We start from the raw sequence: 26,341 nt of genomic DNA, 5'->3' as shown, positions 1-26,341 counted from the left end.
CTTGTGAACTCTTAAGCAATCTCACTCATGCCCTCGGCTGAGAGGGAGGCTAATTTCTTTCCTCGGGAAAATAAATAAATAAATAAATATTGGCGTAAGGACATATACTAAGGCATGGAAAGGAATATTTAGCTTTTCCCAAAGTTTTTTGACTCTTTAAGATATGGTTATACAATATTGCATTTCTAGCCTCAACTATGTTCGTAATCCAAACAAGGGATCCAACTCTTTATCAAACAATCCTGTAAGTAACCTGTGAAGTCGAATGGCCCCACAACTAGCAATACTAGTTATCATGTATTCGGCCTGTACTAAGCTAAATGCCACAACATTCTACCAAAGGAATATCTCCCCTAATCTCCACCAAAGCCCCAAACCCAGGAAATAGTGCATCATGCCAATTTTTTTCATCTCAAACTCGGCATCCATATCTACTTTACACCCTACCATGAGTTTCTCTGCAACTATAAGAAACAATTCATCTACATACAACAACAAAAATAAGTACATCAATCCCAACAAATATATTTGCTTCACTTTTGGTGAAATCTATACTCTGCAAATAACCACCTCTCCCAAAATATCATGCTTTTGATGTCTACTTGAGTCCATCCAAGGCTTTCTTAAGCCTGAAAACATGGGATTCCTTCCCATTTGGCTCAAAATCCTAAGGTTGCTTTATGGACACTTCTTCCTCGATGATTCCATTAAGGAAAGTTGTCTTCATATCCATCTAACGTATCCTACATCCCATTAATGAAACTAAGGACATAACTACTCTAATGGAAGTGTACCTAGCCACTAGAGAAAATGTCTCCTCATAGTCCAGTACATCTTTCTAGGAGAACCCTCTTGCCATGAACCTCGCCTTGAACTTCTCAGTGATGCCACATGTTGCATGCTTAATTTTGTACAACCACCTAGAACTCACTACTAACTTCCCCTTCGATATTGACACTATCATAAACATAATTCTTTATGATGGAGGTGTACTCCCCCACCATGGCATCCCACCATACATGTCAATTTGTTCCCTCTCGAAATATGGAAGGCTTAGAATCTATGATGCTACTCATCAGTGCCATGTTGTTTGGAAACTTCTTTGGAGGTCTACTCTCTCTAAATGTGCTCCTAGAAGTTTTAAAATAATTCAAAGCATCCTTCAATGTTTGAGTGAACCATCAAGATCCCCTAACAAAACTAAAAGGAGCGGATGTCTCCTCCTCTTCACCTGAAGGCTATTGTCTTATGTTGGAAGTCACTTATCACCCTGGCTCAACCTTCGAAGCTTTCTGCTCCTCACCCTTCCTCATTGGAATAGGTTCATGAGATTTCCTAGATGCAAGGTTTTCCTCAAACTTTACATCCTTCTTCACTACTATCTTCCTCTATGCTGGAGTATAGACCCCATAGGCCTTTGAAGTCTCATTGTAACCTAACAAATAAACCCTTTCTACTAGAGGGCTACAACTTGGTCCTCTTCTCCACCAGTAGATGGATATAAACTAGACATCCAAAGAAGTGGAAATGACTACCTCTAGCTTCACACTAGTAAATTCTTCCTCTAGTGTCTTGTCCTCCAAGATCCTATGAGGACACATGTTTTGGATGTAGACTGTCATGTTGCATCTGTTAGTGTCAGTCTTTGCACCCTTCCTCCAGTGATCAAACATGCTCTTACAAAGTGATTTTAAGGTGTCAAGGTCAAATTTTGTCATTTCAAAGAGTCTTCAAGCAAAATTTGGTCACTAGGCATTACGTCTAGGGTTTGTTTTCACTCTTTTCAAAGTTGTCCAAACGGCGGTCCATGTCATCATTCAGCTGAGTGTATCATCATTCAGAGGGTTGTCATCATCATGTCAAGTTCCATTGGGTCATTTTACAGCTTGTTCATGCTTCATTTGTGCCTTGGTAAGGTCCATTTCCCTCTCCTAGGGTTTTGGAGGTAATTTCTCTTGGATGGTCAAATCATCGGCAAAATTTGTATCCTGATGTTCATACAACTTCCCCTATCATTAATGTACTTTATTAAACACTTCCCATCACTGAGATTCCCCAAATTCCTCATTTGCCCGCAAACCCTAGTTTCTTGCTACAACTTGGCAATTTTCTAGGCTAGGCCTGTGTTTTGCCCTTTTGGACCCCTTCCCCTCACTCGATCTCTGAGATTCCACTTTCCCCTACTTCTTAACATCCCTCCCTACTTCCCAAAATTTCCTCAAGAATTTAGAAGCCCCTTATCCCCTTCATTTCGCTTCATTTCGACAAATCTCTTGTTCCACACATCGGGGTAAGTTTTACTCAAATGATGTTTCTGAGCAATAAAAGATGAATTTGAGAAAACTAAGAAAGGTTTTTGTTCACAACAGGCCAAGGAAGAAAACCTCTTTCACTTTTTACACAGGTGTCATGGTTTTAGAGAAATGTCAAAAATACAATCGCCTCGGGAGAATTGATGCACCTCTGAAGTGACCTTGGGAAAATCAATTTTTCTCCTAGCTTGGTTGGCCAAATAACTTTCTTGATGAGTCAAAGGATAACTAGACAAAAAGATCTTTCCAATGAGCTATCATGAGCTCAATTTGGAGTTGAGGAAGGCATTCAAAAGTTGACTGCAACAGCACTCTGCCTTGAGGCAGCCTCATTTGGCACATTTTGACCAGTCTTGGGAGATTTGATTTTTGACAAGGCAAATGAACTCCAAATTGAAAAATTCCAATTGGTTTGGAAAGTAGACTCAAATACCTTTCCAACGAGCTATCCTGCGCCCGATTTGGACACCGGGAAGGCCTCCAAAAGCCTCCTGCAAAAGGCGCTACGCACAGAGAGTGCGCGCTACGCATTGGGAGCGCGCTACGCATAGAGCTTCAGCAGCCTGTGTAAAAATACATGCGCGCTACGCATTGGGAGCGCGCTACGCATTGGGTAAGCGCACTACGCATACAAATTCAGAGCCAAAAATTTTTTGCTCCTTCGTCCAGATTCATGCCAAATCGCCCCCAACTGCTTGCAAGTAGGTCCTTTATGATTGTTCAGTGAATTTTAGACATGGTTATGGTGTGTTGAATGTGGAGAAAAAGTGTGAAATGTAAAACCCTATGTTGATTTCCACATTCATTTCTTAGGGTTTGAAGCCAAAAACTTCTTAGGGACTGTGTGGGTTAATATATGCCTATGTCATCTATTTTCAGTGGTGTCCATGCTCATTATTAACCTTAGCCTCACGCCCTCTCTTTGCCATTACATCACTGCTGCCATTGTCATTTTCACACTATTTATCATTCATGTTATGACATAGTCCCATTTTCACTTGTCCACATCCTCCACTGAAATTTGTCAAACAATGCCAGGGCTATTGTCACTTTTGTTCCTAATAGTTATGTCCCCCGCATTATTCTCTTTTCTACTCACTTGTCAAATCCCCTCATAATCAAAGCGGTGACTGTTTTTTCATGGAGAGTTGGCCCGGAAAAAACATGGTGATTTGACACCTTTTGAGCGGCAATTTTGGCTTGAGAAAGTCAATCGACATCTGGAGGAGTTGTTGGCGAAGGCCAATATAGACAAAGACATGCTCCGTCACATGAAACATCATTATTGGGCTCGCATGCATGTCGGCAAAGCAAAAATGAAGATTTTGAAAAGGAGGTTGAGCAGAGCACTAAAACGGCGAAAGAGGTTGGATCCACTTCGAGTTTTGGCCGAGGCTTCGCTGGCTGGGCATGATACATGATGGAGGGTATTCGCTCCGAATTTGAGCAAATTCGGAGAAATTTTTGTCATTTTGAAATTTTTGGTCTCAAAAACAGATTTTTCAACTATACAAGTAGCGCGTCGACGCGCTCGCTTTTGATTGGGACACTTGCTGGAGGGAAACTTTGTATTTTTGGGTTTGTCATGGTAATTTATGCATGCTCAGTTATTGCCGAAGCATTTCATCAAGTTCTGGATGATCAAAAGGGCCAAAAACACCATGAAAACCACCTTTCTGCCACCTTTTGCACCAGCAGGAAGTACTTCTGGGAGAATGAAGTTTTGGAGGGGCAAATGAGCTCCAAATTGAAAAATTCCACTTGGGTTGGAAAGTAGACATCCAGGGCTTTCCAACCAGCTATTGTGAGCTTGATTTCGATGTCGGGAAGTGCCCCAAAAACAGGCTGAAAGGTGCGCTACGCATAGAGATCAGGGCGCTACACATAGAGGTTTTTGGTCAAATTTTCATCCTCCAGCTCAGGAATTCGGCCAGTTTTCACCAGTTTCACTTCTTGATGTGATTTTTGACCCAGCTTGATATAATTTGATGTGTATGAGGTAACTTGGCACTTATTTACCTTATTCTAGATGATTCATTCACAAAATAGCAAAAATTTAATGTAATGAATCAGTTTCCTAGCATATAGGGGTCAGTTGTTTGACTACCTAGATTTCAATTCCTTGTTTAGAATTGGTTCAAACTGCTCCCAGAAGGAGGAGATCGACCCCTAGAGGTTAGGGAATGGGTTAGCTTGGTCTATATGATGTAAATTTTCAGTCAGTAGCAAGGGTTGGACTCTTGGGAAGATTTTGGCACACTACTGTACATATTTTTCATATTTTGGCTAAGGAAAGATCAGAGGTTTTGCAGCACCTGTTGGGATTCTTGTGGCTTTCAGTTCTTGATGGTGTTATCTCTCAGTTTATTGTAAGTTTATTCATGTTTAATGTATGTCATTCCCTTCTTATGCTTCTGAAACTAAATGAATGAGTAAATGAAGTTGAATCCATTTTTTACAGTGCTCTGCCTTTAAATTTGTTTAGTTTTACATGTTTTCGCCAGTTTGGAGAGGATCCATGTTCTCCCTTGCCCTCTTTAGCTCCTTGTCATTCTGATCCATCCATACACCTGATCAAAGGCATCAAGACTACTGCCTACCTCGCCCCAACTCGAATTCTGCAAAGATCTGGCCTTATCCCCGGACCCAAAATTGGTTTTCCCATTTCTCCAACAAAAAACTCAAAAATCTAAATCAAAATTTCCTATCTCTTTACTAGCCTAAAATCAGGTCCTATTTTAAGTCATCTCGCACCCTATTGCTCATTTTATCGAGATTGACTAGAGAGAGCACTCTCCTGTCCTTGTAGGGCTAGCTACGAGGCTAAGCTTGGTTTGATGTGGCCTTGAGTTTTGCCTTCCTCAGCCTGAGGCAGATTAGAGTGCTAACATAGTGGCGACCATACTGGGGAAGAACAAACGGTTTGCTTGTTGATGTCATTTGTTTTATAAGTTACAGACGGAGCCTGAAGTTATGCCAAGTAGCCTTCGAAACGCTTTTGCTTTGCATTAGCGAAATTAGATAAACGCTGCTTCAGTCAATCTCCGGTCTAGCTTGTAAACGTGACATCTAACTTGTTAATTACCCCAGTACATGTATCAAGTTCAGATCTGATTGTTGATGGTGGACAACGATCAGACACTAGTAAGGCTGAAATCATTCACCTGGCGACTCTAAATCATTTTCGAGATCAGATCCAAAGACTCCACTGGAGGATGATCCCGACCAGCAAAAACATGAAAGGACAACATGGACAGATCAGGTATTCAAGTTGGAAGTTCATCCAAGACATTTTGTTCTTTGTCATAAATTATTTCTTCTCTTTTCCCAAGAATGTCAAGAAGGCTTTGCAAAGTATATTGTATTTGAGAAGAGATCCTCGGCCTGCAGTTGATTCTTTCCCTTTGAAGATTGTGAATACCAAAGATTTGCATGCCTTTGAGCTTGATCAGGATCCTTTTTCCAAATTTTGTGATGACCATCTTCAAATTGATGAGCCCCAAGAGACCAAGACGGATTCTATACCTGTTGTACATACCCCTACACCTTGTAAAATTCCAGATCAGTATAAACCTCTTGTTTTACCTTTTGTTCTCCATGCTTTCCCCAAAAACTATGATCTATACTTGCCGAGGTTTGATGGTGAAAGTAAGAATGTCAACGTTGAGCAACATGTGCAGAATTTTGAGTCTTTTCTAGACCTTTTTGAAATTGATGAAGAAGATGTCAGTATTAGACTTTTTGCTCTTTCTTTGCAAGCTAAAGTGAAGAGTTGGTTCAAAGCCCTGCCTGATGCGGGCATCTCAGATCTCCGGCAGTTCGTCAAAGTTTTTCTTGACAGGTGGATGATCGGACAGAACCTTTTCTTGATTGTAGAAGAGTATAACCAGCTGAAAAGACTACCAGGGGAGACAGTACAACAGTTTTCGGCCAAATTTAATCAAGTTTATTATTCAATGCCAGTTGATATAAGGCCTCCTCCTAGATCTGCTCTGTTACACTATCCAGGTGCCTTTGATCCGGAGATGCAGTTTCAGCTGAGAGAAAGGGATATTGCAACACTTCACGAGATGCAAAACAATGCAGTAAATGTAGAGACGCATCTGCTGATCCGACGGGTAAGGTTGAAAGAAGAAGAGATGAAAAACATAGATCCGGAGGAATCAACATCTCTAGAGGTGAAACTTGACATTTTGGTAAGTGCAGTGGAAAAGATGATGGACAAGATCAACGCAAGGAATGATTATGATGTTCAAGTTCATGGCTCGCTGATTGAAGAAGAACAAGTTGTTGATCCAAAACATTTTGTTTCTTATCCTAGTTGTCATAGATCTGATAATGATAGTTTTGTAGATCACCTTGGCGAAGAGAAATCTGTTGATATGACCTGCATGCTTGATGATATGTTTTATACCGATGATTTGCCTCAGTTTGATCAGTATGATGATGATTATGTTCTCCAAATAGAAGCTAATCTTCCAGACAAATCAACAGCTAGTTTGTGGGAGGAGGAAGTTCATTTTCAGCAGCTCGAATACAATGTTCAGCCATCACATAGCAGCTATGACAGTGACGAGGAAAGTGCAGCAAATTTTGAAGTGAAGGATCTTTGCCTTTTTGTTTTGATTCATGTCAGTTCATCAGAGACAACTTCCATGCAATCAGAAATCAGCTGTCAACAAGTTTTGATTTGGACCATCTTGAGAGCAATGAAAACCTTGTTCAAGACTTGTCATATCCAGAATTGCAGCCCCCGAATGCCTTTGATTGTCAAGTTGCACATGAAGGCATGGAAACTGACACATATGATCAAATGATACAAGAAGGTTCCCTACCTTTCTGTTTTGAATCATTTCAGCTTTTGAAGGGAAATTTGCATAGTACATCTTCAGTGAAGAATGAGCAGCATGTAGGCAATCATGTAATCACATTGGAACCAATAGAAAATGGGTTGCAGCAGTCTTTTCAAGTTTTTCATGATCCAATAGCTGATGTTTTGGATGAGGTTTGCAGTCAAAGTCTTTCTCCATTGACTATATGTGAGCTTGAAATGTGTATTGATACAAACTCGATCTGGCAGCCGGTTTCTTTGTCATTTTCAGCAGAAGTCTCGTCACAAGGCTCAGATCAAAGTTTGCATTCATGGTATGAGGAAAAGAGAAGTAATCCATTGGATGAGCTAAGTTCCAGTGTGCATGAATTTCAAGATCCTTATGCAGTGTTTTTGGAGGCGGATAGAGAATTCATATCATTCAACGGATCTGTCTCTAAGTTGTCATGGGAGTTGCCTTTCAGTAGTTCTCTCTTGTTGTTCATAAGTGAGCACTTGTGGAAAATTCGAACAGCAGATGGAATACTTACTTGGTTGCACTGGTTGTTTCATTTCACTTGATCAGGTGATGAATGAAACTGTTAGAGTAGGTTGTGATGAATAAGCTCACCTTTGAGCATCATTTTCAGTTTGTCGGTTGTGTTTAAGTATCGTGTCAGTTTTTAGTTGAGTCATGAGTCATTTGTGAGTCAGTTTTTAGTCTTGTTGTTAAGTTAGTTTGTATCAGTTTTCAGTCATGCATTTTAGCTTGAGTTTTTGCCTCCATTGCCCAATGGATAAGGCACTGGTCTGCTCTCCCAAAAATCTGCCGTCCTTGGCACCTCCAAGGAGCTACCATCCCCATTGGAGCCAATGTTAGTGTCAGTCTTTGCAGCCTTCCTCCAGTGATCAAAAATGCTCTTACAAAGTGATTTTAAGGTGTCAAGGTCAAATTTTGTCATTTCAAAGAGTCTTCAAGCAAAATTTGGTCACTAGGCATTAGGTCTAGGGTTTGTTTTCACTCTTTTCAAAGTTGTCCAAACGGCGGTCCATGTCATCATTCAGCTGAGTGTATCATCATTCAGAGGGTTGTCATCATCATGTCAAGTTCCATTGGGTCATTTTACAGCTTGTTCATCCTTCAGTTGTGCCTTGGTAAGGTCCATTTCCCTCTCCTAGGGTTTTGGAGGTAATTTCTCTTGGATGGTCAAATCATCGGCAAAATTTGTATCCTGATGTTCATACACCTTCCCCTATCATTAATGTACCTTATTAAACACTTCCCATCACTGAGATTCCCCAAATTCCTCATTTTCCCGCAAACCCTAGTTTCTTGCTACAACTTGGCAATTTTCTAGGATAGGCCTGTGTTTTGCCCTTTTGGACCCCTTCCCCTCACTCGATCTCTGAGATTCTACTTTCCCCTACTTCTTAACATCCCTCCCTACTTCCCAAAATTTCCTCAAGAATTTAGAAGCCCCTTATCCCCTTCATTTCGCTTCATTTCGACAAATCTCTTGTTCCACACATCGGGGTAAGTTTTACTCAAATGATGTTTCTGAGCAATAAAAGATGAATTTGGGAAAACTGAGAGAGGTTTTTGTCCACAACAGGCCAAGGAAGAAAAACCTCTTTCACTTTTTACACAGGTGTCATGGTTTTAGAGAAATGTCAAAAATACAATCGCCTCGGGAGAATTGATGCACCTCTTAAGTGACCTTGGGAAAATCAAGTTTTCTCCTAGCTTGGTTGGCCAAATAACTTTCTTGATGAGTCAAAGGATAACTAGACAAAAAGATCTTTCCAATGAGCTATCATGAGCTCAATTTGGAGTTGAGGAAGGCATTTAAAAGTTGACTGCAACAGCACTCTGCCTTGAGACAGCCTCATTTGGCACATTTTGACCAGTCTCGGGAGATTTGATTTTTGACAAGGCAAATGAACTCCAAATTGAAAAATTCCAATTGGTTTGGAAAGTAGACTCAAATACCTTTCCAACGAGCTATCCTGCGCCCGATTTGGACACCGGGAAGGCCTCCAAAAGCCTCCTGCAAAAGGCACTACGCACAGAGAGTGCGCGCTACGCATAGAGCTTCAGCAGCCTGTGTAAAAATACATGCGCGCTACGCATTGGGTAAGCGCGCTACACATACAAATTCAGAGCCAAAAATTTTTTGCTCCTTCGTCCAGATTCATGCCAAATTGCCCCCAACTGCTTGCAAGTAGGTCCTTTATGATTGTTCAGTGAATTTTAGACATGGTTATGGTGTGTTGAATGTGGAGAAAAAGTGTGAAATGTAAAACCCTATGTTGATTTCCACATTCATTTCTTAGCGTTTGAAGCAAATCAAGCCAAAAATTTCTTAGGGACTGTGTGGGTTAATATATGCCTATGTCATCTATTTTCAGTGGTGTCCATGCTCATTATTAACCTTAGCCTCACGCCCTCTCTTTGCCATTACATCACTGCTGCCATTGTCATTTTCACACTGTTTATCATTCATGTTATGACATAGTCCCATTTTCACTTGTCCACATCCTCCACTGACATTTGTCAAATAATGCCAGGGCTATTGTCACTTTTGTTCCTAATAGTTATGTCCCCCGCATTATTCTCTTTTCTACTCACTTGTCAAATCCCCTCATAATCAAAGCGGTGACTGTTTTTTCATGGAGAGTTGGCCCGGAAAAAACATGGTGATTTGACACCTTTTGAGCAGCAATTTTGGCTTGAGAAAGTCAATCGACATCTGGAGGAGTTGTTGGCGAAGGCCAATAGAGACAAAGACATGCTCCGTCACATGAAACATCATTATTGGGCTCGCATGCATGTCGGCAAAGCAAAAATGAAGATTTTGAAAAGGAGGTTGAGCAGAGCACTAAAACGGCGAAAGAGGCTCGATCCACTTCGAGTTTTGGCCGAGGCTTCGCTGGCTGGGCATGATACATGATGGAGGGTCTTCCCTCCGAATTTGAGCAAATTCGAAGGAATTCTTGTCATTTTGAAATTTTTGGTCCCAAAAACAGATTTTTCAGCTATACGAGTAGCGCGTAGACGCGCTCGCTTTTGATTGGGACACTTGCTGAAGGGAAACTTTGTATTTTTAGGTTTTTCATGGTAAGTTATGCATGCTCAGTCATTGCCGAAGCATTTCATCAAGTTCTGGATGATCAAAAGGGCCAAAAACACCATGAAAACCACCTTTCTGCCACCTTTTGCACCAGCAGGAAGTACTTCTGGGAGAATGAAGTTTTGGAGGGGCAAATGAGCTCCAAATTGAAAAATTCCACTTGGGTTGGAAAGTAGACATCCAGGGCTTTCCAACCAGCTATTAAGCTTGATTTCAATGTCGAGAAGTGCCCCAAAAACACGCTGAAAGGTGCGCTACGCATAGAGGTTTTTGGTCAAATTTTCATTCTCCAGCTCAGGAATTCGGCCAGTTTTCACCAGTTTCACTTCTTGATGTGATTTTTGACCCAGCTTGATGTAATTTGATGTGTATGAGGTAACTTGGCACTTATTTACCTTATTCTAGATGATTCATTCACAAAATAGCAAAAATTTAATGTAATGAATCAGTTTCATAGCATATAGGTGTTAGTTGTTTGACTACCTAGATTTCAGTTCCTTGTTTAGAATTGGTTCAAACTGCTCCTAGAAGGAGGAGCTCGACCCCTAGAGATTAGGGAATGGGTTAGCTTGGTCTATATGATGTAAATTTTCAGTCAATAGAAAGGGTTGGACTCTTGGGAAGATTTTGGCACACTATTGTACATATTTTTCATATTTTGGCTAAGGAAAGATCAGAGGTTTTGCAGCACTTGTTGGGATTCTTGTGGCTTTCAGTTCTTGATGGTGTTATTTCTCAGTTTATTGTAAGTTTATTCATGTTTAATGTATGTCATTCCCTTCTTATGCTTCTGAAACTAAATGAATGAGTAAATGAGGTTGAATCCATTGTTTACGGTGCTCTACCTTGAAATTTGTTTAGTTTTACATGTTTTCGCCAGTTTGGAGAGGATCCATGTTCTCCCTTGCCCTCTTCAGCGCCTTGTCGTTCTGATCCATCCATACACCTGATCAAAGGCATCAAGACTACTGCCTACCTCGCCCCAACTCGAATTCTGCAAAGATCTGGCCTTATCCGCAGACCCAAAATTGGTTTTTCCGTTTCTCCAACAAAAAACTCAAAAATCTAAATCAAACTTTCCTATCTCTTTACTAGCCTAAAATCAGGTCCTATTTTAAGTCATCTCGCACCCTATTGCTCATTTTATCGAGATTGACTGGAGAGAGCCCTCTCCTGTCCTTGTAGGGCTAGCTACGAGGTTGAGCTTGGTTTGATGTGGCCTTGAGTTTTGCCTTCCTCAGCCTGAGGCAAATTTGAGTGCTAACAGCATCTTCCACCCAAAGAAACATCGAGAAGTCTTAGTCATAAATCATGGCCTTACCAGCCCTTATGATGCATCAATTCATCCCCTCTACAACCCCATCCGCTCTACAACCCTATTTTGTTGTGTGTTGTATGAAATAATTAGCTCCCTCTTGATTCCTACCTCTTTAAGCAACCCTCTAACTCCTAAGAGGTATACTCACCCCCATTATCCAATCTCATACTTTAATTTTTTCTCCCTATCTGATTCGCAATTAATGCAAACTCCTAAAACCTACTAAAGACCTAATCCTTGGTCTTTAGGAAGTAGACAGAAGTCATGTGAGAGAAGTCATCAATAAAGGAAAAATAACACATACTTCCTAGGATTGATGCTACTAACATTGATCCACAAACGTATGAATGCACTAGGTCTAGAATCTCCTTAAAACCATGTTCGTTGCTTGGGAAAACAACCTTAGCATGTTTTCCAAGTGTACACCCTTTGCATAATCCCCACTACTTAATATTAAACTCTAGAAGACCTATGACTAGCTCCCTCAGAACAGGGAACACATTGTGGTGCAAGTGCCCCGTCCTCTTGTGCCACAACTCGCACAAGTTGTCATTGTTATGAACCAGGGCTCAAACAGGTTCACCCTGCACCCTATAAAGATTACCTTCTCTAACCCTTATTACTTAAGTTGTATCTAGACTAATTCCTTCAACTTGTGAGGACTTGCTACTTGCTAGCTCTTGGACTCCATGGCATAGTCCTCATCCTCCATAACCGAAATTGGAAGCAAATTCTTCCCAAGACTTGAAACAAACAAAACATCATCAAAGTCTAAAGAGTTACCTAACTGGAGCCGAAAGGGAATGGTACCAAATCTTGCTACTAGGTACTTGGCATCATCACCAAGCTCAACCTAAACCCTTGAGTCTTAGGACTAGAAAACAACTACTATTTCGATACCATATGATGAGATGCCCCACTATCCACATACCACACATTCCTTGAAACCATACTGGTAGAAAGGCAAGATACCATTCAAAAATATTTCTCGAACTTCGTAGCAAACTCGTTCATCTAATTTTATCTAGAGGCTGCTACCTGCTTCCATTTATACTTAACTTTTTCCCTTTTTCTTATCTGGACACTTTGATGCATAATGCATGTGCTTATGATAAATGGAACACTTGATTTTACTCGAGTCCCTCTTCTCTAACTATGAATTTGACTCCTCGTTCTTTCCCTTACCCTTATTGGGTCCTTTACCTCTACCCTTATTTGTCTATCCAAATACGGCTAGGTTCTAATCTTCACCCTTCTTGTTGGCTTTTGACTCCATTTGAGTCTCCTCTTGGATACAATCATCCCACAACCTTTTACAGTTAGGAAGGTTCTCACGAGCACAAATACCTTTGACAAATGGTTTCCAATGAACCTAGGAATCTATTTAGTGCTATGTCCACTAACTCTACATCTGCAATCTAATCACAAACCTATGTGACCTTCATAACGTAATTGATAATTGAATTTGCTTTGGTCATCTCCATGACTCTAAGTTTGTTACACCATATCATCTTCATGTTTATGTTCTCACTCTTGTAGAGGCTAACTAGGGTATCAAACATTTCCTTTGCTGTCTAATAGGTGAGGAATCAAGTGATCCTTAACCGCATCCAGACTCCATAATCATCCACTTGACCTTCACTTCCTTCTTCTTGTGAGTTGCCAACTACAACAACTCTGTAGGCAAAGGCACAACATCATTGACAATATCCTAGAGATCATCTCTTCCAATAGTGACCCTAACTTTCCAAGACAATAAATTTAAAGCACCATCCAATCTGTCCTCAAATCCAAGGCTCGCTGATGCCATCTTTAAGATCTCGGAAACAAACTCCCAAATCTGAAAATTAGTCCTTAAAAAATAGTGAAACCCTATAACTACTGGTCCTTATTTCCAATAGTTGATTTACCACTGCAAACCCTTGAGAAGCTCTAATACCATGTAAAAAATCCAACCCTGGTTGACTGTTGTCCTAGAGATCATCTTTTCCAATAAGAGTGACCCTAACTTTCCAAGACAATAAATTTAAAGCACATCCAATCTGTCCTCAAATCTGAGTCTCGGCAATGCCATCTTTAAGATCTCGGAAACAAACTCCCAAATCTGAAAATTAGTCCTTCAAAAATAGTGAAACCCTATAACTACTGGTCCTTGTTTCCAATAGTTGATTTACCACTGCAAACCCTGGAAAAGCTCTAATACCATGTAAAAATCCAACCCTGGGTGACTGTTGTCCTTATGATCTCAATTAAATAGATAAAATAATGAATTCAATTTAATGCAGAAATTAGTTTCAGATCATGGTATTAATCACACAATAGCTGAAAATGTAAATAGTGGAAGCGTAAAACAGTTTCACACATACACGACTAACTTTTCCTTCAAAATCAACTTTCCATTCCTTATTCAAAGCTTATAAGGAAACCTTTACAAGCTACTGAAACAGCAGTTGCGTAATTATCAAAATTACCTCAAAAACAGATCTGCACGAAGACTCAAACAGAACAGCCTACAAGTAGATGACTGTACAGCCTGTTATGCAGCTCTGTATGTACATTTTTGCTCTACGGCTACATACAGCTGTACAGATGGCCGCTCTGGCTCCTCTCCTGTTCTTCAGCTCTGCTCAACTAATTGCTATCCCTATCCTGAAAAAACTGTGTCTGAACTCTCTATATTGATATGTATTTATACTTTTAGCTGAAACCCTACTCCACCAAAACCCTAATCTCTTGATGAGATGTACACTTGATTAAACCGAACAGCTAAATATAAGACTTTTCACTTTTCCTAGAGTAAATTACAAAATAGAGTTACTTTTCAAAATATCTCATACTACTCCCAATACATTCACACTAAAGTTTAAACCTATACGGAAGTCCCTATCCAAGCTATACTTCTCAACAAGAATGTTATATGGGAAGGACCTGAAATATTGCAATGTCCAACACCATAATTGCTTTGGGGAAAAGCAATTCAAATGTGTGGCAGGGTGTTGCTACAATGTTTAGAGATGACTGCTTAAGTCATTAGCAATTGTTACTTTGTGTAGGTCATTTGAATTTTATGGGGTTCATTTATTTATTTTTGTTAGTTAACACACTTCATATTAAAGATAAAATTTATGTCAGTTAATTGTACTTTTCTGTTAGTTAACAGATGTAAAGTTTTGTAGATGTTCTATGCTAAGAGCAATTTCACTTTTCTCACAGCAATCATACAAGTAGATAAGCAAAATGCAGATAGAACATATAAGCAGATCTTACAGAAGACAAATCAGAAACAAGAAAAATGTATGTGTTTGTTTCGGCGGTCAACAGGATGCTTCAACCAGCAAAGTCTCCTTTGGTCAGCCAGCCCAGCATGTGTCACAACAACCCTCCAACCAGTAGATGAGTCAACCCAAGTCAGTTCTACAAAAGTCAACGCTGTCCTGAAAAGTCAACGCAGGGGCAGCAAGCTAAAAGTCAACGCAGCAGCAAAACGGTCAACCCTTTGACCTCGATTTTTGTGCCAGGTAGTATGGCCTTAAAAAATCGAACCTCCCACAAGTTTTCAGCTTGTTTGGACCAAGCGTTGACCAAAGTCAACGCTGGTCAAACTTCTCTGCGAAACCCTAGCAGCAGAAAAATCCTCTTCGTCCTTCCCACGTGTGGCTGAAATTCGTCCTCCAGGGAGCTCGTACTTTTAGGATGAAAGAGGAAGATGTGAGTTGTTTTTGTGTTCAAATTCTCTCCAACTTTTCCTGTATATATATATCCATCAATGAGGGTGTGTGACACATCTGTTGGGCATGTGAGCCTACATTACAAAACTGGCTGACCTTTGCACATATAATTTATTAAGAATAATAAATTCAAAATATAAGTTCTGCTCATCGGATTAAGACTATTTTTATATGGATTTTACACCTCTCAGAAAGAGGAATCCAACAAAAATATTAGCCTCTTAATCTGAGCATCAGAACATGGAGTTTGGACCTAGTTGTCCAAATTTAACACTCCCTCTCAACTAGGGAGAACTCCATCTATTAGTGCAATTAACATCGTGAGTCATCCCGTCGAAACTTGCTTTGCTGACTTCTTTATTTCAGAACAGAAGTGGGTCAGTCACAAAGACATCATTCCCCGACTAACATAATCAGTCCAGAGGTCCCAGACCTCACAAATCTTGATCCCAGATCAAGTGGTTGGACCATGCCATCCTAGATAGAGAGTACGGCAATCTCTGATGCGTCCATCAGTCTTTGCTAATAGTCTCTAGCTTTTCCACACCTCATTGGCCAAATGAGAGGTACTTCCCATGAGCCCTGAACTCAATGGGTAGGATGCATACGGGGCACAGATTAAATGAGTGGCGAACCAGCTCAATAATCACAAGGGTGGGGCAGAAGCATTATGAGTGCTTATAGCTCCGAGAAGCTATCCCCAAAGCCCCCCAGAGCTCCCAGAGCTCATTGTCCAACAGGACCCACATCATAGGGTCTTTCCACGACACCAAGACTCACGGAAGGTTAGGAACTTGACCTTCCCCAGGGGCTTAGTGAGAATATCCGCGACCTACTCATCAGTTCCTATATGATTGAGCCTTACGGCGCCTCGCTGTACCATATCCCGGATAAAGTGGTACCTGATATCAATATGCTTGGATCGGTCGTGGAACACAAGATTCTCAGTCATACGAATCCCACTCTGATTATCACAGAGTATTACAGTGGTATCTAGCACATGTTGGAACAGCTCACTAAAGAGCTTCCTCAACCAAACTGCTTCACAACAGGCCATACTAGCAGCAATGTATTCGGCCTCCGCGGTGCTCAAAGCCACCGACTTCTGCTTCCTGCTCATCCATGAGATCGAAGCAGAGCCAAGATTGTAACAGCATCCAGATGTGCTCTTACGATCCACCACACTGCCAGCCCAATCGGCATCAGTATATCCCCGGAGTATCACACTCCCGGCAGTGTATCTCAGCCCATGGTTTATCGTGCCCCGAAGATATCTCAAAAGATTCTTGGCACCAACCCAGTGAAAATGATGAGGCTCAACCATCTGTTGACTCAAAGTATTCACTGCAAAACATATGTCCGGACGGGTGTTCACTAAGAACATCAAAGCTCCTATGAGTTGACGATACTCAGTAGGATTGGCCAAGATAGGCCCTGCAGCGCTGCCACTCAACTTCTTAAAGTTGAGTTCCATTGGTGTCGACACGGACTTACAGTCCACCATCCCAAATCTTTCCAGAAGCTTCACAATATACTTTCCTTGAGAAAGGAAAATCTCTCCAGGTCTCTGCCAGACCTCCAGGCCTAGGAAATAGTGCATCAGTCCTAGGTCTTTCATCTCGAACTCAGCAGCAAGCTCCCTCTTACATTGATGAATGAGAGGGTCATCACCTGTCAGGAAGAGGTCGTCCACATACAGCACTAGAATGAGAGGCTTTCCTTCCTCAAAATTAAAGTAAAGGTTTGGATCAGCATTGCTTCGAGTGAAGCCCAGCTTCATCAAGTAACTATCCATCCTCTCATACCAAGCTCTGGGTGCTTGCTTTAACCCATAGAGGGCTTTCTTCAACCTGCAAACATAAGTGTCTCGATCTTGAACTTCAAATCCCAGAGGTTGTTCTACATACACCTCTTCCTTTATTGCACCATGCAGAAAAGCAGTCTTGACATCCATCTGATGAAGACTCCATCCTTGCGTAGCAGCAAGGGCTATGATGGATCGGATGGTGGTATATCGAGCCACAGGTGCAAATATATCGTCATAGTCAATTCCTTCCTTTTGAGAGAAGCCACGGGCAACAAATCTTGCCTTAAACTTTTCAGCACTCCCATCAGATCCATGTTTAATCTTGTAGAGCCATTTAGCGGTGACAACAGATTTGTCCTTCGGTCTCGGGACCACATCCCAGACATCATTCTTCATAATAGCCTCATATTCTTCATGCATAGCATCCTTCCAGACTTGATGCTTGATGGCTTCTTCAAAAGATCTAGGTTCAGATTGTATAATAGTACTCATGGCAGCTAGATACCCTTGGTATCTACACGGCTTCTTGCTTTCTCGGAATGTTCCCCTTGGGGCAGCATGACCCTCAGCGTCTTCGAGGGTGACCCTGAGCCATGATGGCCTCTTTCCTAGAGAAGGGGAAGGATCAATAGGGTCCATTGGTTCTTCAACATCAGGCATAGTCTCATCCTGGGGTTCTTCCAGATTTCCAGGTCTTTCTTCATGGTTTTCTTTAGATCTAGGAAGATCTACTACTTTCTTCAGGGAAGCATCTTCGTCAAAAGTGACATCATGGCTTATCTCTACTTCCCTTTGACCAGGTACATAGACTCTATATGCCTTAGAAGTCTCACTGTAGCCCACAAACATTCCTTTCTTCCCAGTAGCGTCCAGCTTACTTCTCTTTTCTTTCGGCACATGAAAATAGACAGGACATCCAAAAATTCTAAAATGTGAGACATCAGGTTTCTTACCAGAGAAAACCTCTTCAGGAGTTTTGGAGTCCAAAGCGGAATGAGGGCATCGATTTTGAATGTACACAGCAGTATTTGCAGCTTCTCCCCACAGAAACTTTGGAAGACCCTGGTCACATAGCATGGCACGGGCAGCTTCCACAATAGTCCTATTCTTGCGTTCAGCAACACCATTCTGCTCAGGAGTATATGCAGTGGTAGTCTCCCTCTTAATGCCAGCTTCTCTGCAAAAGTCTTTGAACTCATTTGACTCATATTCAGTGCCATTGTCAGTCCTCAAAATCTTGATCTTCTTTCCGGTCATATTTTCCACCAAGGCTTTGAAGGTACGGAACCACATGAAAGCCTCATCCTTCTTCTTCAAGAAGTATATCCAAGTTTTGCGAGAGAAGTCATCAGTAAATGTCATATAGTAAGAACATCCCCCCAGGGATGTTACAGGCAACATACCGGAAAGATCAGAATGGACCAGTTGCAATATCTCAGATGTCTTTGTGACACTTGAGGGGAAAGGTCCCCTTGTATGTTTTCCTTCAGCACAGCCCTTACATACACCTTTATGATTATTTCCAAAATCAGGCATCCCTGTCACCACCTTCCTTGCTTCGGGAAGAGCCTTGTAATGAAGGTGTCCAAATCTTCGGTGCCATAGTTCGGTTTGACGGATAGTATCACAAGTCATAGCTCCCAACGGACTCCCTCCAACCTGGTAGAGTGTACCAACTCTAAAACCAATTGAGATAGCTTCCTTGAAGCTCTTCTTCCACATGAGTACCTTTCCATCAGAGAAAGTTACATTGAATCCTTTGTCTTCCATGGCAGATACAGACACAAGGTTCTTCTTCAATTTGGGTACATAGAGTACATCTTGTAGATGGAGGACTTGTCCTTGAGACAAGTGGAGGGTCACAGTCCCGGTTCCTTTCACAGGATAAGTGGCATTATCCCCAAGGGTAATTTCTAGATTAGTATCCCTTTCAACCATGTCAGAAAGTGCTTCCTTGAATCCGGTGATGTGTCTTGAGGCACCACTATCGATTAGCCAGACATCCATAGTGTCGGGCGGAGATGCAGCTGAGAGAGCAGATATTAGAATATACTCATTTCTTTTATCAACAACATTAGACTCCTCATACCTGGTATTTCTGGTCCTTTTAGAAGGTGGATGGTTTCCTTCAAAGTGAGCCTTCCTCTTTCCTTTGGATTTGTCATTTCTTTGATTCCCATTCCTTCGGTTATTGTTGTTGTCGTCACTATCGGGAGAATTCTTCTGGAAGGGGCATTCTCTAGCATAGTGTCCAGTCCTATGGCAGGTGAAACATTTACCCTTCTTCTTTTGAGTCTAAGTCCTTCCTTTGTCCTTGGAACCACCAGAGTTCTTCTTTCGGGAATGAGCAACATAGGCAGCATTTCTTTCATTATCAAATTCCTTCATCCTTGTTTCTTCTTGCATACATCTAGACAGAAGCTCATCAAAGTTAGGGATGGTATTATTGTTGAGAATGGTAGTTGTGAATACTTGCCATTCATATGGAAGTCCTCCAAGTGCGGTGAGAACCATCTCACGATCAGTTATTGTCTCCCCAATAGCTAGCAGATTGTTCCTAGTTTCGGTCAACTTCATAAAGAAAGTTTGAATAGACTCGTCTCGGCCCTTCTTCATATTCTTCAACTTGTTCTTGAGGAATAGCACTTGGTTCACATTGTTTACTCGGAACATAAGTATCAGTTTGTCATACATCTCCTTGGATGTGCCTAGTTCAGATATGTAGGCAACCAGACTCTTATTTATGGATTCCCTGATCAGCAGTTTTGCTCTGATTTCTCCCTTCTTATACTTGTGTTTAACAACAGCAGAGGCATTTGATGGAGGTTCTTGAATCTTCCCTGTCACATGATCTAGGAGATCATGATCTTCTAATTTGAGATCTAATAACATCTTCCAGGCATGGAAGTCATCACTTCCAGTCAGCTTGTCATTCTCCCTGAATTCAAGCTTAGAGGAATCCATTTCCTTCGATGATGATTGCTATAGATAGAGTTTGTCTTCACCTCAGCTCTGATACCATGTAAAGTTTTGTAGATGTTCTATGCTAAGAGCAATTTCACTTTTCTCACAGCAATCATACAAGTAGATAAGCAAAATGCAGATAGAACATATAAGCAGATCTTACAGAAGACAAATCAGAAACAAGAAAAATGTATGTGTTTGTTTCGGCGGTCAACAGGATGCTTCAACCAGCAAAGTCTCCTTTGGTCAGCCAGCCCAGCATGTGTCACAACAACCCTCCAACCAGTAGATGAGTCAACCCAAGTCAGTTCTACAAAAGTCAACGCTGTCCTGAAAAGTCAACGCAGGGGCAGCAAGCTAAAAGTCAACGCAGCAGCAAAACGGTCAACCCTTTGACCTCGATTTTTGTGCCAGGTAGTATGGCCTTAAAAAATCGAACCTCCCACAAGTTTTCAGCTTGTTTGGACCAAGCGTTGACCAAAGTCAACGCTGGTCAAACTTCTGCGAAACCCTAGCAGCAGAAAAATCCTCTTCGTCCTTCCCACGTGTGGCTGAAATTCGTCCTCCAGGTAGCTCGTACTTTTAGGATGAGAGAGGAAGATGTGAGTTGTTTTTGTGTTCAAATTCTCTCCAACTTTTCCTGTATATATATATCCATCAATGAGGGTGTGTGACACATTTGTTGGGCATGTGAGCCTACATTACAAAACTGGCTGACCTTTGCACATATAATTTATTAAGAATAATAAATTCAAAATATAAGTTCTGCTCATCGGATTAAGATTATTTTTATATGGATTTTACACCTCTCAGAAAGAGGAATCCAACAAAAATATTAGCCTCTTAATCTGAGCATCAGAACATGGAGTTTGGACCTAGTTGTCCAAATTTAACAACAGAGCTTTATGTAAAATCTAGTTATCCCACACAAAAAGGCAAAGAAGTTTTAGTGGAATCACTAGATATAAAATGGTTTTGGCGCATTAGATTATGGGTCTTTTAATGAAATGTGTTATTGGCAGTAGTCTGGAAGGGACTATTTGGGGCTAAGACTAGCATCAATACCACCTTGGATTTGGCCTGAGTTGGCATCCATACTTTCTCAGGAAAAAATTTATCCACTATACTTATTTTCTGGTTTATATGATATTCAGATAGAAACGTTTTTCTGCTAGAATTTACTTCTGTTCTTCAATCTTGTTCAGTTCAAAGCATTTTGTCAGAAATTTGTGGTACTGTTGTTCCTATTGTTCAACTCTGTGTCATTAGACTCTTAATCAGACGAGGATTTCACTGCTGTTAGTTCCCTAGTAGTTCCAGATTTTCCATTTGTTAAGATTTCAATTTTCTGATATAGCTCGAGATTTCAGATTTCAATTCTAAGAGCACAATTCAAATTTGAATCATAACACAAGCCTCCCTGTGCTTCCATACCAAGTTCCATAACCCTTGGCTAAATTGTTGTGTTCACTGATGATTCCCTCCATCGCCCTAAATAGAGAGTTAACACTTGTCAAAGTCATACCCATGAGGTGTAGACCAGTTGGTTTGAGTGGGGTTTAGTCCCCACCAGCTCTCAGGTTCAAACTTCATGGGGAGGGGTTGAGGATGAAAGCCACTTTCAAGGGAATTAAACAATGCTAAGGGGCGTCCAAGCTCAACCGAGCTTTGCACAATTCTGGTGATAGCATCCCATTGTGGGTAGATCATTCTTCCATCCAATAGATGGGCTGGCCCCAGCCTAGGCTCAGCATAGTTACTTAAAAACTAAAAAACACTTGTCAAGATCATTCCGTAAGCTAACAATTTTGCTGAACATGTTTGCTGAAGTTCAGCTGATTGCTAAGATAATTTGGTTATCTTAGGGTTAAGGTATAGATACGTGAACTTCCCTCTTCACTGAAATTTGACAATATGATGTAGCTATGTATGCAAGCAAATCAACTTTCTAAGTTTTAATCATTAAGAATTCAATTCTTGGAGAAGAATCCATGGAAGAAACTAACTGTTTGCAAGCAATCCAATAGCTTTCTATGTTTTAATCATTAAGAATTCAATTCTTAGACAATAATCCTTGGAAGAAACTAATTGTTTGCAAGCAATCCAATCAATCCACAAAAATCCCCTCCATACTGTCATCCAATAGATGACAAAATTTGAACAGTTAACCATCCGTTATTGTTAGCAAAATAAGTAACCACGCTGTCCTCTGCTAGCTTAAGTAAACATAATCAAGAATGTCATATTGAGCGACTAAATTTATGCCCTTCAAGTAACCTGACTACCTTTGGTGCATTAGAGTGCCAATCAACTCCTTTGGGTGTTGCAACCCTGGAATACTGATTGCCTCCTTTTTATCTGCGAAGTAAGAAGCCGGATACTATTAATTCTTTGATGTTTTCTATTTCTACAAGGTCTACACCTCCTTGTGTTGACTGTAGACTGACCAATGCAATTCTGTGTGCATTATTATCCCAGGTTTTTGAACATTAAATTGATTTCTCCTCTATTAATTATATGGAAGTGGTGCTTGATCTCTCTTCCCATCCATGTGCCACATATATGATACATCAACATGTTCCCCCCCACTGTTGGTCTGCACCCTTAACAATTGATTGTTCTCATTAACTAATCTCCCAGTGTGTTCCTATTAGGTTCCTGCTCCTTGTAAACACTTTCCAATCCCCCTTCTTAAGCACAGATAGAAAAATTCTTGTGCACAATGTACATCAATCCAGCTCTAGTTGTTTTATAGAAGAAAAGCATATCAAATTGCTCATGTTTCTGTTTTACTTGTTTCCTTCAGAGTCCCAAATCTCTCTTTAGTCTCTACAATTCATTCATGTTGTTTCCTGTAAGCCTCCTTCCTGGGCCTGACTATATGGATCTGCCTCCACATTTGGATATGTCTTCCATTGTGTTTGAGCAAAACTATCCCAACAATAGATCTTACCCTATAGTCATAGTTCTGTCTATTGAAGCTATTGGTTCTCTTTCATCCCCTTTTGACAGCCTTGACACAGGGTTCTCATTTCAATAATCACTTTTTGATCTAGCGGTGTTTATGAATATTTATGCGCAATTATTTTCCAATGGGCAGAGTTCTTTTTTTACTGATTTATATCCAAGTTGTATCCACACTTGTATCCAAGTTATGTTTTCCCTGAAGAAAGCAACCAACTTGCAACCTAAACTCACATATTCATGGGAGAGAAAAGGTGAAGAATAAAGAATATATGATATATTAATGAGTCTATCAAGATTAACAATCACATCAAAGAGCCCGAGACTCTGACCTCAGAAAGCAAAACATGTAATTTGGGATATTGCTCTCCAAAGAGAAAAGCAAGTCAAAGTAAGGAGACAATTAGGAAATTAAGATTAAGAACTTCTCAAAACATATTTGGCATGATTTGCTACCTCATGTTCCTTCAATTTTTTGTCTAGCTCTTTGAAGTTGTCCTCCGAGTTGTATTGACCTGAATGGTAAAAGCAGCGCTGTAAAAACTGATCCATTTTGTCTTCACAATTTGCCCTGGTCAGCAGGGCAACATGTCACTAGCATTTACAATTCAATAAACCAGTAATTTCCTCAACAGTTAATTGCCTGTAAAATAAATGTCTAGTTCAAACCTGCACAATTGGATTTTACTTCTACTCGAGGAGGAAACCACCATAAGCTCAGAATTAAATGAAGAATTCTAGAAATTCTGTGTTATCTTTATCTATTTACCTCTTATCAATCCTGCAAGTCAGTTTACCACTGATCATCTTGCGTAATTCTGCATCAGTCATCTTACTCCGGGCATAACCAAATATGGTAAAATGCTGCCACAGCACAAATACAGGGCATGTGATTAGCAAGTGCAAGCAACTATTGAAGGAGAAGGCTACTCTTCCTAATCCAATGGTTCTCGTCCTAACTTTTCTGGTAATCAAAAGCATTATCCTTATTATTGAAGTGGTGTTGACTAGACTACTGAAATTTCACAGAAGATGAATCTATTTTACAACAGTGTGCAATATTCGAAGTGCTTTTATTAAATGTATAAAACAGCCAATGAGATCATGGTTTTTTCATGAAGATGGTGGCATGTCAGGCAACCCACCAAGGTTCAATTCCCCAGGAGACACGAAGAAGCAGTTAGCCCCAGGTGCAAGTATGGTTAGTTGTGGTGGTTGACCTCTTCGGGGCAGTTGCAATGCTGCACTTGAGTCTAAAGGACGCACATCCCAACCCAAAAAAACGATAAATGAATTAATTAAAATCATGACAAGTTTCCATACCTTGGGCAGGCAGTCTTCATAATAGAGAGCAAAGAGTGCAGGGAAGATTTTCTTTTTGGCAAGGTCACCCGAGGCTCCAACAACCGTGATGCTAACAGTGGACTCTATCCCTTCCCTGGGGGAGGTGGCAGACCCGTCAACAACACCCTCTGTAAGTCTAAGGGGAAACCCAGATTCCTTCGCTTTCTCTGTCGTTTGGGGGGCTGCAGCAGAAACCACACCTGCACCATATCACAGTCTCTAAATCATTCAAACAACCTATGGCGTGGTCGTATGTGTGACATCCTGGAAAAAAGAGCAGAGGCCCAAACAGAAGGGGCATTATTGAAGTTCAAACAATAGAAATTACCATCCTGCTGCGTCAACACAGCTCTGAGGCGCCACCCATTTGAGGCGGAATTTGCACAGCTGAGCTTATTTGCATCCAAGGACCTCAGAAATCTGGTAGAAAAATATTTGGACACACCTCTGTTATTGCTATATGTCAATCCATGGGCATGGGAATAGCTGTATAGTGATGTTTGTGGGCATGGAGGATTTGCCCAGCATCTCGCTATGGTTGTCTCCATGAGCCCACAACAAAAATTCAACTCCGGAGACAGACAAGCACAGAAAAGAAGAGCAGGTAGGAAAGAACGAATGAGCACTTTATATATGGCGTGGGGAAAAAGGGCTATCACACCATTGTAAATATCGCTCTTTAAATCTCAAAGTCCTGTCTTCCATGTGATATTTATTAACTATATAGATGACACGAAAGCCTGCAATATAGGTGTTGGCGTGGGATTGTTGATTTGGTTAAAGTCAAGAGGTTACTTGGCTGGGGCTTTGGCCTTTCGATTCCTCAAAGGCAAGGATAGTGCAAATACAGATGGAGGAGTCAGGTTTTTCCCTCAACTAAAATTGGGCTTTCCTCTCATATACGTGTATACTTAGTTATTTAAGTCTTCTCTCTTTCATGATTTTTGTGTGGGTGTCTATCCGTGACGCCATGCTTACCAAGAGATGTGCTCCACTTGCAGGAATCAAATGTCCTTTAGCATTTCCATCCCCGGAGACCAACTGTGAAACCTTTGAGCAAGTATTTGGCCCTTATAAGTTCTATTTATATATACACTGAATATATGTAATTGTAGTTGGATATATATATATATAATCAACATATGGTTGAGCACATTTTATCGGATTGGTTGAATTGTATGACAATCATATTGGTTTGGATTATATTCTCGTATTTCAATTGTATTAAAATACATATTTGTTTTGTATGATGGTATGTATACACAATTGTAGTAAGTATGATGTCAACTACCACCATCCAACCTTCGACTATAATCACAGGCATTTTCAATTTGGCAATGGCTTCTCCCTCTTTTTGAATTTTGTGGTGATGATTCTCCATTTTGTCGTTATACTCTCCTAAAAAGATTCTCCTTTTTTGTAAGCATGTGTTTAGGTTCCAAACAATCATAAATAGTGTTTAGGTTCCCAACAATCATAAATAGCGTTTAGCTATCTAAACCTTCAATTAAATTAAGGTGTTTTTTATTTTCCCATGTGAAAGGAAATTCTGATTATTTTCATGCATAAGAGTTGGTCTGGTCTTGGGAAATATTACAGGTATAAACATATATAAAATATACAATGCAATAAAATTTTATTTTATCTACAATGAGCTTGACCTTTCAAATTTATAGTATATTAAATTAATGCGATATAGACTTTCAACTTCCATTTCGATTTCTTGGTAGTAAATTAATGTTAGATTTATTTATTTTTATTTTATAATATATTATTTAAGTAATTAAATGTTTAGGTGAAGGTTTTTTATTCCAATTTAAGGTAGATGAGGATCTATTGAAATTTTTTTTTAATGGCCTAATTAATTTTCAAGGGAATATGCTCAGTATATGCTGGTCGAATGCCCACCAATTTTTTAGGGATTTTCAAAGCATATCTAATTTTTTTAAAAATATCTTGTATC

The 26,341-nt window shown here is 40.5% G+C and overlaps 1 protein-coding gene across 1 annotated transcript in view; it reads right to left on the bottom strand.

Moving 5' to 3' along the window:
• LOC149141988 (glucose-6-phosphate 1-dehydrogenase, chloroplastic-like) overlaps positions 1 to 25,399 on the bottom strand; it is an 82,384-nt gene extending 56,985 nt beyond the window's left edge. The window contains exons 1-4 of the mRNA XM_089446984.1: positions 24,707 to 25,399; positions 24,358 to 24,578; positions 23,804 to 23,898; positions 23,491 to 23,605 (exon numbers count right to left, since the gene is read on the bottom strand). Coding sequence (XP_089303110.1) covers positions 23,491 to 23,605; positions 23,804 to 23,898; positions 24,358 to 24,578; positions 24,707 to 24,926 — 651 coding nt within the window. The 5' untranslated portion in view covers positions 24,927 to 25,399. The remainder of the gene's footprint in view (positions 1 to 23,490; positions 23,606 to 23,803; positions 23,899 to 24,357; positions 24,579 to 24,706) is intronic.
• Positions 25,400 to 26,341: the final 942 nt, after the last annotated feature.

The sequence above is a fragment of the Pinus tabuliformis genome, chromosome X (genome assembly GCF_031772625.1).
Source record: "Pinus tabuliformis cultivar Carrire ecotype Pingquan chromosome X, CPIR1, whole genome shotgun sequence".
Lineage (NCBI taxonomy): Eukaryota > Viridiplantae > Streptophyta > Pinopsida > Pinales > Pinaceae > Pinus > Pinus tabuliformis.
Note: the sequence above shows the minus strand (reverse complement) of the source record. Positions and strands in the feature narration are given on the sequence as shown.